Source organism: Pseudorasbora parva, chromosome 11 (assembly GCF_024679245.1).
Source record: "Pseudorasbora parva isolate DD20220531a chromosome 11, ASM2467924v1, whole genome shotgun sequence".
NCBI classification, from domain to species: domain Eukaryota; kingdom Metazoa; phylum Chordata; class Actinopteri; order Cypriniformes; family Gobionidae; genus Pseudorasbora; species Pseudorasbora parva.
The window spans coordinates 10,797,288-10,812,961 of NC_090182.1; the positions used below are offsets into that span (position 1 = coordinate 10,797,288).

Here is a 15,674-nt window from a genome sequence, read left to right on the forward strand (position 1 = left end):
TTCCTGGCGGTGCATGTGTACACACCTGCATCGTTCGGGCCGACTCTTTGAATCTGGAGCCAGCCGGTCAATTCAAACCTCCGTGGACCTCCACGGGCCTGTAATTACAGAAACGCACACCATTGCATATGGGGTGAGAATTGATCAAACTATGTGTTTGTCTGTTGAAGCTTAAGTTTGTATTTATATTATGTTTTTGTATTAAGTTTGTATCAAGTGATGAAAAATACTAAAGAATATGTCATTGTATACAGACCTTGTATTTCTGATGTGGGTTTGAGTTGTTTTTAAAAAAAAATGCTGTTTTATTGTTTACTTGTATGTGCACAGACATACCTGTACAGCCGTGCTCGAATCATCAGCAGGAAAAGAAATGACGTCCCCCTCTTTCCTCCACTGGACGGAAGCCAGTGGATACGACGACACCTCACAGGAAAAGATGACATCACTTCCTTTGGTTGTTAAGATGTCCACGGGGAGCGAAGTGATAACTGGTTCTGTAAAGTTTGCAGAAGATGGAAACCTTTATATGTATTCATTTAGGAGAGGCTTTTATTTAAAGCAATCAATTGAGTAATACAAGCGAATTAAGCGATTCATCGTAAACAGGAGAAGTGCTAGTAATACAAAGTTTCAGCCGCTGTTCAAAATAGTACAGTCTAAAGTTGGGTTGAAAATGGACAAACCCAGCAGTTGGGTTTAATGTTTCCTTAAAGCTACACTGTGTAACTTTTTTTTGTTTATTCTTAGCTAAAAACACTTAGTTCTTTCACAAATATGTGCTCATTAATGTATATTTACTTCTGTTCAAGGTATAAAGTATTCTCGTAAGTTTATAATATGCCATTGAAAATACATACGGTGAGGGGTTCGAATGCTGGTCGCCATGGTTGCTCCTCCATCTTGAAAGTACATTAGCCAAAGAGGGATATACCCGTAAATTCAAGCTTCGACTTTCACGTTTTAACACTCGATGGCCATGTCGAATGTGAAGAGGGGGATTGCCGTGTTAATCTTGGACTAAATCGGCCACCGTAGGAGTTAAAACGAAATTTAGAATTGAGAGGAACAGAAACTATTATTCCCTGGATGGTCTTATACCTTTACACCGCTAGATATCACACAGTGTAGCTTTAAAACAACCCATTTGCTGGTTTGTCCATTTTCAACTTAACTTGGGTTGATTTTAACCCAGCAATTTTTAGAGTATACAAGCTAAAATATAAAGGGATTAAGCAATAGTGAGAACACATTCCTATTTGAAGTTAAAAAAGCATCCCAAAGCAAATCGCTGCTACTGGACAGCTCTTTCACAGCAGCTTCTGTATTCACGGGAGCCTTTTGTGCTGTGTTTGTTTAGCTTGGTTAATTATTTTAAGTGTGAGTTTGGACACTTACAAGCTGCTAATCTTAAACATGGCGGTAAAGTAAATACAAACCTAATGGTTGGATTTTTATTCCCACAACTGAACAAATGGTTTTCATTTTGGCCTTTTCCATGACAAAACTTTTTAAACGGGGTGATTTATGTTGGCATTCAGACTCTATACATGGACAATGGCTCCTCCGAGAGAACATTTACATCTAAATATATATATATATATATATATATATATATATATATATATATATACATTAGCAGATGTATCCATACCAAAATGATGCAGCCTTTACTTTAGGTGAGGTAGCAGAGCAAACAAATCAAGTACTGAGACTAAAAGTCAAATTTCCCCCCCCCAAAAAAAACAGTGTTTGCAGGCCTTTAGAAGGGTAAATCTGTCAAGACGTGTCCCGGCTACACTTTACGGCAAAAGCAAAATAAATAAATGCTGAAAGAAGATGAAGACTGTTTGCATTGTTTGCATTGTGACTTTATATTTATGCCAATTTAGCACCCCCACCCAAATATCCTTACACTGTAAAAAAAAAAAAAAAAAAAGTGTATTGGTAAATTTCTGTCTGACATTATCCAGTAATTTTAAGGAGATTTCTGTTAACCCTAAAACAACACAATGCCATGCGTTTTCAAAATACAAGTAAAACACCTATGTATAATTATATAAAAATGTATAATTTAATATAAAATTTGTAATAATTTATTTTTATTAATTTAATGTTTACGATATTTAATTGAATGAATTGTAAAGTGTTTATACATCAAGGTAGTTGTTGTGCTGCACTTGAAAATGTTTACATATTAAATACAATAAAAAAGTTTTACAATATTGTATGTACTGTGATAAACGTAAATACACTGCATGTAAAAAGTTGCAATAAACGAAAACCCCCATTGAAAATAACAATTTTATTACAAATCAGTTTAGCAATACTTACTTGTCTTGCAGGGTCCTTGGTGCAACATTGTCAACGTCTGACCTTTGCCTTGTTTGTGTTGGGCTGCCCGAAACTGACATATATTCTTAAATGTCTTTTCATCAGAACCACAGAGTGCTTCCTGCTTGCTGCACACACAGACGGCTCTGGGCTCACCTGTGGGGTTTCTGCGTGGGGCTCTGCAGCGCAGACCTTCAGCACAGCGCCCGTAGGAAGAAGACCCGGACCGAGGCTCAGGGTCACACAGTTGCCCCTCATCGTTTCCACATTCCCAGCAACACCCACACTGGTCACGAACTAGCCCGGCTGGACAACCCTGCAGCTGCCTAACATCTGGGCACCTCTCAGGGTGGCACTTCTTAGGGCATCCCTCACCTGGTCGAAGGCTCTTCTGCCAGTCAAAACGGCCAAGGTGCTCCAGCTGGAATGGCTCAGACACTGAAACTAGCATCAGTACTAGTATAACAAGTAAATAAGCCCATTGTTTGTGAGGTTATACTGGCTAAAGTTACCAAAAAGATGAAAAAGTCCTTGTCTCAGATAGCAGAAGTAGCTTTTATGTCAATGCAGAAGGCCAACAAATGCACTCTTGAGGGGCATGAGTGATCCTCACCAGTCATTGCACATGAAAACCGTAAAATACAGCGTTTCCAGGTTTTTGTCTCTGTGCACACCTCAAAGTATCTTGATGAAGTGACCCGTGTCACAAAAGTGCAGCATGCTGAATGAGCAAGAGTTGGGAAAGAAACAGAGCTCTGACTTTGGTGACCCTCTCTTAAACTGCAGGGTGCCTCCCCCCATTTGCCAAACAAAAGTGGAGAAAAAAGGTGTGAGCTGGGAGATGCACAACATCCAATCAAAAAGCTCTATTTTGAGCTGGGGTGGGGGGTGAAATCATGGGTTTTTAACCAAACTGGAGGAGTCAGCAGAAAGGGCCATAAATTAACCTTCACAAACCTGGTCTCAGTAAGTGTCTGATTTTTTGCACACCTCAAACTTTGTCTTTTTCACATCATATGATTGTCTGCGTCTAAAATCGCATACTCTCTTGAGCAGGTATTTCATTGGATACTGCACATAAAAAGAATGCTAGTATATTATCACGTGACCAGCGTCAGCCATTCATAAATCCTCTCCTGTGGCCTCAAAGGATAGTCATATGCACACTTTAGAATCTCAATATTACACAAACCTGCAATAATTAAATGTTAACTTACAGAAATATACTTTTTGTGTTTAATCTCACTTTATTGACCAATGTCTTTTCTGCTTCGATTATCCAATTTAAGCATATTAATAAGATAAAATGACTTATGATAAATATCACATTTGTGTTTTATTTTATTTTTTTAACATTCTCTATTATTCTGCCGTCCTGCATGGCAGCACAGCTGTTTTGTTTGAGCTGTGCCCTCTATTGTACAGACGTGAATTTGCATTTTCATTTTTGGTTAATAACACATTACTTTCCAAAAAAACATAACTAAATGATGCAAATAGTTACTTTTTTTAGGGAGCAATACAAAATATTGTAACACATTACTTTTAAAAGTAACATTCCCCAACACTGAGAAAGTAGCTGGTCCAGATTTGTTGTTGGAGCTCTGCATGAAAAACAAAACAGGCCTCCATTACAAATGAGCTTATCTGTGCTGTGAAAGAAAGTGAGAAGATTTTTAGCTCCTCTCTCTCACTAATGTCCTTAGTTTATCTGCTGCTCTCACCTCGCCACATTGAGCCAAAACAAACAATTAGGCGGCCATTAAGGGCCCTTTGTTAATTGTAAATAATCCATCATTAATATTGATTAGCTGTGGTGAGCAGATCTCATTCACGTCTTACCTCCTAATGAGTGGGTCTTAGTGGGCTAATTGCTTCAGGCTATTTCTATTCAACACCGAGGAGGCTGCAGTGAGCTCTGGAGTGTGCCTTGAGTTTTACTGTTAACTAACACAGATTGAATGTCCATGATAAGATCAGACCCCACTCCAATTAACTTTCTCTGAGAACCTTTCCCAAGGTTACCATGTGCTTTTCTAATCTGTCCAAAAAGCACCGTAAAAGTAGGTCATATGACTCACGCAACTCAATCTTCTGAATATAGCCTACTTTTTGGAGCTCAATAACCCCTGGTCAATGTATAATGACAGATTTTCATTGTTTGATTATTCCTTTAAGGGGTTTAACTGGGAAATACATGCTTCACAGTATGCATTGTTATAAAGTGTTACTCAATCTAAGACTGTGACGTTTTCAATTGTTGCTTTAAGGCAAACCAGCCGTCTAAAATTGCGTAAACTCTTTTTGAGACAACAGCAAAAACAGATGTCTCATAGTCTCTCTATTCAGCGGAACATGATGTCTGTTTGATGGTTTGAGTTTGAGATTAGGGCTTTGCGATATTGAAGGAAAATGCAATATTCGATATGCGATACAATATTGCTATTAGTGTGTCAAATCTTTTTAAATTTCACATTCTTTCTGGGAAAAGAAAGCATCGCTACAGCTTGTATGTCACAAATCGGACAATATAATTTTAACATCAATGTAAACAAACAAAAAATGTGATGCAAATATTTAAATACCAAAAACTCTTTGCTTGACTTGGTAACATATAGCTATATCAACCTAAAACATTAAGAATATCCAGGTAAACACTTCCTAACTAGGGATGGCAGATTATTTTTTGATATTTTAATTTATCTTTATTAAAAATAATCTAAAAACAGTAGTCTCTTCACATTAATTAAATATACACTGATACACAATAAAGCTACAAAAGTTATTCAGCCAAGAGCACTGAGTGATCATCTCTTTTTCTTTTATTGTCTGTCACTTTAAGACCTAATGCACCGATCCTATTGACACGCATTCGGCTTCTTTCCCCAACTGATATCGTTCACTTAAAGCATAATCGAGTTTACATAAATACTCATCAAGACAGCCATTTTGACATAACTGTGTGTGTATTTGAAAGTTTGAGTGTGTAAAAAGACACAAAACAGAACTGAAGGGATCACACACACTTTCAGAGTGACGACTTTCAGAGTGTACGTTTCGGTGTGTGTGTGTCAGACAGCAGACAGCGCAAGACTGCAAGGAGTTGTTTTCGCAAGTTATTCCGTTTAATAACTCTTTATAACGTCAAGCAAGTCACATAAGTAACATAACAGTCGTGTGCCCAGTCTATTCTTTGCTATATGCGTCGACCTAAAACGTACACTTTTCACAATGTTGAAGTAGCCTATTAAAATTATTCAGATATTGTGTGCCATTGTGATATGCATATTGTGATATGTACATTTTCGATATTTCGATAATTTTTATATATTGCACAGCCCTATTTGAGATATGCTGTCAATGTCAAAAACATATGGCACTTTCTCAAAAATAAACTATCCATCTTATTTTTCAAGGTGGAAGTAAGCCATTTTCTGGAAAATATGACTTCAACATTCGATTCGCTGTATGAAAATAATGAAAAAAATAACAAAGTGCAGTAAATGGTAAAACTATTTGCACTACAAACAGTGTCTATAATTAAGACAATATTAAAATAATATGTTAAGAAATGCCAGTTTGCAATATCAAATCCAAAACAGCAGATGACTCCGGAAGCATTATTTAAAAATTCAATGTCCTCTCTTACATGAAAAATAAGGTGCTAACTCGGTGCTAGCATATATTGCATGTATTAAAGAAATGAAGCTATTTTTACACACACACTCTCTCTTTCCCCTTCTCCCCTTTCACACTGCGATTCCGGCAAATACATGGATAATGCGACCCGGGATTTGTTCCCGGGCCGCTAGATTTGGTCCATTCACACTGCCAGCGAAATGCCGTAATATGTGCACTTTCACACACAACGCTTAAAGGGATACTTCACCGCTTTTTCATATTAAACTATGTTATTCCCTTAGCTTAAACGAGTTGATACATACCTCTCTCGTCTCAGTGCGTGCACTTAATCTCTCTGACGGGCAGTGATGATCTGATAGCATTTAGCTTAGCCCACTAAGCCCAGTTCATTCACTATGGAACCAAACAGAGATCAAGTTAGAAGTACCAAACACCTCCACGTTTCCCCTATTTAAATACAGTTACACGAGTAGTTGAACGATCAAGTATGGTGACAAAATAAAACGTGGCGCGTTTCTAATCGGATTAAAAAGGCGCAGTAAAAAGTCCCGGCCGAAACATCTTCCCTTACACCTCCCCCTCACTCTCTCATTTCTGTCAATAGGGAGGTGTGAGGGGAGATGTTTCGGCCGGGACTTTTTACTGCGCCGAGCCAAAGTACTCTCAGAAGTGCTATTCCGCCATACATTATAGTTCTCCTTTTTAATCCGATTTCTAACTTGATCTCTGTTTGGTTCCATAGTGAATGAACTGGGCTTAGTGGGCTAAGCTAAATGCTATCAGATCATCACTGCACGTCAGAGAGATTAAGTGCACGCACTGAGACGAGAGAGGTGTGTATCAACCTGTTTTAGTTAAGGGAATAACATAGTTTAATATGAAAAAGGGGTAAAGTAACCCTTTAACGGTCCGGGGTCAAGTTGACACGTGACATCCTGATGTGACGTATAATGGCGAACGATCTCAGCTTCAGCGCGGATAGTAAGGAGCTTCATGGTCTCGACTTGTGTCCAGTTTGCACACATTTCTGCTTGTTTAATTTGAGTTTCTTTTGTATACGAACACTCTCTGTGTTTAAAACACAGAATAGCTCTTCTGGCACTGCAGGGTTGTATTATTGAAAAAACAAGCTCTATGAGTCGCACGATAACTACGTACACGTTGCGGCATTAGTTTCGGCTTTTGTTCACACAGCGCTCGTCTCGGGTCGAATACCGCAATATTACTAGGTCCCCGACCCGGGTCGATTTCGGTAATCAATCCCGGGACGTGGTTGCTTTCACACAGAAGGCGACCCGGCAATGTTCCGGGAATATTGCGGGTCCGACGTGCAGTGTGAAAGGGGCTTCTCTCTCTCTCTCTCTCTCTCTCTCTCTCTCTCTCTCTCTCTCTCTCTCTCTCTCTCTCTCTCTCTCTCTCTCTCTCTCTCTCTCTCTGGTAATTCCCATTATTCTAACCTACATGATGATTCTCATCTTCAAAGATACTATTGTTAATTGAAGCATAAGTTTTACCTCTTTGTCGCTATCTTTGTAAAACCTGAAATTGCCGTTATTTGCGGAGTAACTTCTTGGGGTTGTGCAGCGGCAATTTCGGGCTTACATCCAAGTACATCCAAAATAAAAGTTTCACCGGGAAATGTCATCTGAACAAGTTACATGTAACAAAGTAACATATCTGCCACATTTGTTCTGGCGGGGAAAAAAAGATGACGTAGCCTAATGACTTAAAGATGACCTCTGGTAAACTTGACCAGAAAAACGACCTGACCAATAAAATTATAAAACATTAGCTATTATAATCTTACCACCGTGAATTGGGCTACGGTATGGAGATAGTTTTGGACACTGATTGGCAATTGACTTCATTAATAATTGATTATGGATCATTTTTAACAAAATCAAAAAAAAAAGTTAAGGATTACAGATTAAATCAACTACATATTTACATATTTCACTACTGTATCCTACTGCAGCCTAATGAGATTGAGATGTTCTTAATCAGCTACACAAAAATGCAAATTTCTATATATTAACAAAAATATAAAATAAAGCAACGTATAAGTTCTTGCTTTCTTCAGTTTTGGACAGAAATACGATCATTTTTGGCGCATGTTTGTGATTGAAGAAACATTTTGGAGGATGACAGCAGTGTAAATGTAGTTTATAGATCAACCGATTCAAGTTATTTGGATGAAAACAGGATTTATCAATGATTCAGAATCATTGGATTGGCTCACCACCCCAAAGAACCTTTCACTGACATTAGTGACCCATGAAAAGAAAGCAAAACTTGATATGTAAATCATTCTTATTCATGTCAATTTCTGTTGTCTGTTTTGAAGTTTAATGGGTACTTTGCTCCTGTGATTTATTTTCATGTGGACAGGCATGTCAGATTCATGAAGATCAATTGCTTTATCCTGTCTGTCTGTCTCTCTCATGTGTCTCACACACACACACACACATGCTGTCTCACAGTCTTCATGGAGCCTCCACAAATTTAATTCCTTTATAACAATGATGTCACTAAGCGGAGGTCACATATGGAGCAAATGCTTGTAAATCCAAATGACTGTATAGTGTATTAAACAGGGAAAGCAATGGAATTACTGGACGTGAAGCAGGGGAGAGATTCACCTCACCTCGGGGATTAGATATATTGGTTTGTGATAACACAGAAGCCATGAAGCACCATAGTGTGTCACAGGAGGTAGAGAGCTTGTCATGGGCCTTTAAATGATGATCAATAGGATGTTTATTTCACTAATTTTCATAATGTAATTCGATAACTTTCTCTTCAAAACTGAGATCACCAACAGTCAGGAGTGTTTAATATTGCATAATAAATATATTGATAATTGATGAGTTGATCTGAGTTTATATCTGATATACAATCACATAAAGGATTATTAGGAACACCTGTTCAATTTCTCATTAATGCAATATCTAATCAGTCAATCACATGTCAGTTGCTTCATTGAATTTAGGGGTGTGGTCCTGGTCAAGACAATCTCCTGAACTGTATGTCAGAGTAGGAAAGAAGGGTGATTTAATCAATTTTAAAAGTGGCATGGTTGTTGGTGCCAGACGGGCCGGTCTGAGTATTTAACAATCTGCTCCGTTTCTGGGATTTTCACGCACAACCATTTCTAGGGTTTACAAAGAATGGTGTGAAAAGGGAAAAACATCCAGTATGCAGCAGTCCTGTGGGCGAAAATGCCTTGTTGATGCTAGAGGTCAGAGGAGAATGGGCCGACTGATTCAAGCTGATAGAAGAGCAACTTTGACTGAAATAACCACTTGTTACAACCGAGGTATGCAGCAAAGCATTTGTAAAGCCACAACATGCACAACCTTGAGGCGGATGGGCTACAACAGCAGAAGACCCCACCGGGTACCACTCATCTCCACTACAAATATGAAAAATAGGCTACAATTTGCATAAACTCACCAAAATTGGACAGTTGAAGACTTGTTGCCTGGTCTGATGAGTCTCGATTTCTGTTGAGACGTTCAGGTGGTCAGAATTTGGCGTAGACAGAATGAGAACATGGATCCATTATGCCTGGATGCCACTGTGCAGGCTGGTGGTGGTGGTGTAATGGTGTGGGGGATGTTTTCTTGACACACATTAGGCCCCTTAGTGCCAATTGGGCATCATTTAAATACCACGGCCTACCTAGGCATTGTTTCTGACTATGTCCATCCCTTTATGACCACCATGTACCCATCCTCTGATGGCTACTTCCAGCAGGATAATGCACCATGTCACAAAGCTTGAATCATTTCAATTCGGTTTCTTGAACATGACAATGAGTTCGCTGTACTAAAATGGCCTCCACAGTCACCAGATCTCAACCCAATAGAGCATCTTTGGGATGTGGTGGAACAAGAGCTTCGTGCCCTGGATGTGCATCCCACAAATCTCCATCAACTGCAAGATGCTATCCTATCAATATGGGCCAACATTTCTAAAGAATGCTTTCAGCACCTTGTTGAATTAATGCCACGTAGAATTAAGGCAGTTCTGAAGGAGAAAGGGGGTATTAGTAACATGTTCCTAATAATCCTTTAGGTGAGTGTATACCATGGTTATTAAACATATACTGTATGGTACTGTTTTAATCCTATAATATTTAATAATTGCTGTGTATTGTAAGATCTGTTTGTTTTTGGTATGGCGCTCGAACACCTTTGTTTTGTTCACCCATGCAATTCCATGAGAAAGCAATATAAAGCCCATTCAGCACGTCACCTGCTGTGAAATCACAGTGCGATGTTTTATCGGGCTGTGTATGCATGCTGGGTTGAAGGTATTGAGTTTAGCGTAATGGATTTTAGAAAACATTTGAATTGTATCTTAATTCACTTGTGTCGTGCAGTCTGTTAGCAGATGAAAACAAGAATATTAAACAAAACAAGTCAAATACATCAGTGCAATCATTTTCTCCAGCTCATCTGTGCAAAATATACCAATCTACATTTATGGCACTCTCATTATCCATTATTTCCCATATTATGAAACACCTTATAACCTGTCAAGTCTTTTATCTCACCAGGCAGGTACTTAACTTCAGCGTTATTAACATGATCTAACTGCCTCAGACACACCACAGGATGCTTTTCCCGCGAAGTGAACTGCTTGATTTCTTTTAAATTGTTTTAAAGTGCCTTTATTGTCTTTCGACAGACATTAGCCTCACAGCGTTAGCCACGACTTGAGAACTTGGCACACTAGGACATCGGAATGGTCAATCAGAGCAGGTAAAGTTGGTCAGGGTGGTTGATTTGGTCTCTTTGCAATCTTACAGTCAACATGAGTTGCTGAGAAAGACCATTTAAGCAGCATAATTCCATCATTTTAATCGTTTTAATGCTCAACAGGTACACAGATCTGGGCAGCATGTGCTGTGTTTCCCAAAAGTCACACCCTGTGCCAAAGCTGGACTTGAATAATTGAAGTGGTTTTGTGTACACTCATTCATTTGAAGTGCTCTCTCATAAGTCTTTCTCTAGAGACGATTTTGAGCGGGAAAAGGCGGCACTGTTCCTGCATTAATGAGAAGCTCTTTGCTGCATCCTGACTCTGTAAAAATAGGCTATACAATCACAACTGACGTGTGTGTGTGTGTGTGTGTGTGTGTGTGTGTGTGTGTGTGTGTGTGTGTGTGTGTGTGTGTGTGTGTGTGTGTGTGTGTGTGTGTGTGTGTGTGTGTGTGTGTGTGTGTGTGTGTGTGTGTGTGTGTGTGTGTGTGTGTGTGTGTGTGTGTGTGTGTGTGTTTCTATCCCGCTGGGGAATGTAACATTGACTATAAGGAAACAAGCTTATAAATCACACAGAATGAGTTTTTTTTGAAAATATAAAAATGCAGAAAGTTTTGTGTGATGAGTAGGTTTAGGAGTATTGGGTTAGTGTAAGGGCAGAGAATATACAGTTTGTAAAGTATAAAATACATCTATAGAGATTCTCCACAAAGACAGCGAATCGTTTATGATATATCACATTTAACATAAAAATTTGTAAATATATAATATATGTGTGCAACTGCAACACACACATATATTTTTTACATAACTGTATATAGATACATAATAGTGCTGTCAAATATATAAATCAATGGACATTTAATCTTCATTTTAACATTATTGGGAGATTCAAAGTAATTTAAATAAATTAAATAAAGCCAAAGAAAAGTATTTTTTTAAATACCTGTAATTTGCATTTTTGAAAAATTTCAAAAATGCAAATGTAAGAAATAATAATATTAATTCTTGTGAGGAAAAAGTTAGGACACCCCCACATTTATTTATACTTAAAATGGCTCAAATGACTAAAATGGCTCTATATCATGTCTAAATTATTAGAACATCATGACAGAAACATGAAATTCACCCCAAGATGTTGAAAGAAGTGAACAAAAACAATAAATTGTAATTTACAAATTTCTTTTACAAACCCAATTCCAAAAAAATTGGATCACAAATTGATTAGCAATCCTCTGCTAACTGTCTTCTTTAAAATGAGACCGAACTAATGGCTAAATTCCAAAGCGTTCTTGAATTGCAACCATTTAAGTTTGGATAGTGAATTTTTATGTATATTTTCACAAAGGGGGGTGACAGGTTAAACTGAAAAAATGTATAATTCTAAAGGAAAAATAAGAAATTTAAGATTTGAAATTTCATGGCATCAACACATCTCAAAAAAGTTGGGACAAGGCCATGTTTGCCACTGTGTGGCATCCCATCTTCTTTTTATAACGAATGTCTGGGGACTGAGGAGCCAAGTTACTTAAATTTAGGAATAGGAATGTTGTCCTATTCTTGTCTAATACAGGCTTCTACATTTACATTTACATTTACATTTAATCATTTAGCAGACGCTTTTATCCAAAGCGACTTACAAAAAAGGGGAGAGTAATAGAAGCAACGGAACAGACAAGGCCAACAACCTGTAAGAGCTGTTAGAAATCTCAATTAATTAGCAGAGTACACACATTTTTTTTTTTTTTTTTTTTAATAGACATCTACAACAAAAACTCACGTACGCAAAATGCCGAACACTGGATTTTGATAGCTATGATAACAACCCATTCGGACTAAGGCTGTTGCCCCAACTGTTGTCGTTAATGCGGATTCAGTGGCCCAATGGGTTGGTTTTTTAAGGCATTCTAGCTAAACGCGCAGCAATAGCCAGCGACAACAAAAACTCACGTACGCAAAATACAGAACACTGGATTTTGATAGTTATGATAACTATAACATACCCGCCTGAAGGCACAAATCCGGATGAGAGACGTAGATATGATCCCGGAGTGTACGCTTTTTGGTCGTTGCTGTGGTGATCAGTAAGTGCTATTCTGTATTGGTCAAGTGCAATTGGAAAAGATGTGTCTCAAGATGTTTTTTAAAAATGGCTACAGACTCGGCAGCACGAATTGAGATCGGCAGGTCATTCCACCAGGTGGGAACGGTCCAGGTTCTAGTTTCTCAACTGTCTTAGGTCTTCTTTGTCGCATCTTCCTCTTCATGATGCACCAAATGTTTTCTTTGTGTGAAAGATCTGGATTGCAGACTGGCCATTTCAGTACCCGGAACCTTCTTTTATGCAGCACTGATGAATTTGGGGTGAATTTGCATTTGCAATTGGAAAATTGCTGGCTAAATTGTGGTGGATTGTGTTTTCTGGATGTGTTTTTTTATGTTTTCTGGAAGTATTCCTGAGCCCATGTTGTGATTTCCATTACAGTGGCATTCCTGTATGTGATGCAGTGCCATCTAGGGGCCTGAAGATCATGGGCATCCAGTATGGTTTTCCAGCTTGTTTCCAGATTTTTCCAGATTTTCTGAATCTTTGGATGATATTATGCAGTGTAGATGATGATAACTTCAAACCCTTTGCGATTTTTCTCTGAGAAACTCCTTTCTGATATTGCTGCACTATTTTTCACCACAGCATTGCGGTAATTGGTGATCCTCTGCCCATCTTCACTTCTAAGAGACACTGCCACTCTGAGAGGCTCTTTTTATACCCAGTCATGTTGCCAATTGTACCACCTACCTAATCATTGTTGGTCTCTGCTGTGGCCTCTTTCAGCAGGGTAATGCGCCCTGCCGCAAAGCAAAAATGGTTTAGGAATGGTTTGATTAACACAACAATGTGTTTGCGGTGTTGACCTGGCCTACAAATTCCCCAGATCTCAATCCAATCGAGTATCTGTGGAATGTGCTGAACAAGCAATCCTGATTCGCCCCCACCTTGCAACTTACAGGACTTAAAAGATCTGCTGCTAACATCTTGGTGCCAGATCCAACAGCACACAGGTCAGGGCTATTTAGGCAGCAAAGGGGGATCTACATAATATTAAGAAGGTGGTCATAATGTTTTTTATATATATATATATATATATATATATATATATATATATATATATATATATATATATATATATATATATATATATATATATATATATATATATATATATATATATATATATAAAACCTAACCCATTAAATGAACATCCGGCAAACACAGAACACAGAGGACGTACAGACAGAGGCAGCACAATGCCAGAACTTCTACGGTTACACAAACTTTGCTTTCGCCCCCTCTAAATCAAGCCCCTTTACCAGCATCTGCCATCTGTTCCAGGAGAATCTGTTTCACTCCCCGAGCCAAGCAAGGCCGTTATTGGTCCTAATGGCGCTATCAGCTAAGCCGCTAAACCCAATTACTGCTTAAAAAGGGAGGCCACCCCAGCTAATCATGGCCGCCTAACCTGATTTGGCTGTGATGAAGAGATGGGATAAAGATCAGTTAATGCAGGGAGAATGATCTCACAAATACAAAAAACTCAATTCATTTCTCTGGGAGGCCAATCTGTCCGATTCAGCGCTAATGGAGTGGAGTTTCATTAGACTCGAGGCGTGCTGCTCGCTCTTATCAGCCTGATGACAAATAATATCAAATAAGGGTGATCTTCATTAGGGACATGTGTCTCAAAAAGCTTCTATTTAGGAGGGATTGATGCAAAATGTGTTAATATACTGATCTGGACATCATTGTGATGGCTTAACATGGAAGCAAATAGTATCATGATAACACACTAAATGAACGCAGCTCACTATTACTCATACTAAGGCTATAAGGATTTGAACAAACACTATGTTTTTAGCATGTTCGCCATTTGTACTACAGACAAAAGAGGTTTTTGAGGTGACTCGAAGGACAGAGCTAAAAATCATAGAGACTTGGGCCTGTAAGTAACCACCTCTGTGTGTGTGTGTGTGTGTGTGTGTGTGTGTGTGTGTGCTTGTTTATATGATTTATGCTCATATTTTCACCATTTTTAATTACATAGATATTACACTGGTATTACAATGTAAGTGTGGTTTGTGAGTCCTCCAAATTAAAATGTATTAAAACATACTAAACAATGTTTTATTAAAAATGTAAAAATGTAAAAATGCAGAAAATGTATTTTTATACCGTTTGCATGTATAAAAGCCTTACGCCTATGGAATGTCCTCATAATGATAGATGCACCAACATATGCACATTGCCTGATATTCCCTATATGTTATGGGGCCCAAATGCTGGTCTTTTTTTTTTTTTGTTGGTCCCCATGATTGAAAAGCTTATAAATCACACAGAATGATCTTTTTTGAAAATGCGGTCTAGGGGTTAGTGTAAGGGAATAGAATATAAGGTTTGTGCAGTATAAAAACCATTACATCTATGGAAAGTACCCATAAAACATGAAAACCCAAAAAAGAAGAGCCCTCATTTAGCATTATAGTGTACTTCTTCAAACTCGTCTCTTTTCCTATGCGCTTTTAGGCCTTATAAAGTCACTTTCTCTTGACACACTGTTAGCCACACCATCTGTTCATAGGTCTGGTTTGACAGCACGTATGTGTTCACCTGAGGGTACAAATTCATTTATTCGGTTGCTCATCTGCAGCCCTGCAGTAAGAGTGAGTTGTGCATGCGGCCGCTGGGCTGAAGGGCAGGTCTGGCCTAACAGAGCCGGGCCAGGCCTTACAGACGGACATTAGGCCAAACCGGAGTTAAAATCCTATTAGTTTCAGCTGGGAATCAGATTATCGTCGTCGAGAATCACTCGTCTGGCAACTAGGGTCTAATTTACGCCAATCAACAGCAATTATTGAGGGGAAGGGGAGCATCTATTA

At 38.5% G+C, this 15,674-nt stretch overlaps 1 protein-coding gene across 1 annotated transcript in view; it reads right to left on the reverse strand.

Moving 5' to 3' along the window:
- kazald2 (Kazal-type serine peptidase inhibitor domain 2) overlaps window positions 1-2,821 on the reverse strand; it is a 4,747-nt gene extending 1,926 nt beyond the window's left edge. The window contains exons 1-3 of the mRNA XM_067457005.1: window positions 2,335-2,821; window positions 337-497; window positions 1-98 (exon numbers count right to left, since the gene is read on the reverse strand). Of these exons, the coding sequence (XP_067313106.1) occupies window positions 1-98; window positions 337-497; window positions 2,335-2,785 (710 nt within the window). The 5' untranslated portion in view covers window positions 2,786-2,821. The remainder of the gene's footprint in view (window positions 99-336; window positions 498-2,334) is intronic.
- Between the last annotated feature and the right edge of the window lie 12,853 nt (window positions 2,822-15,674).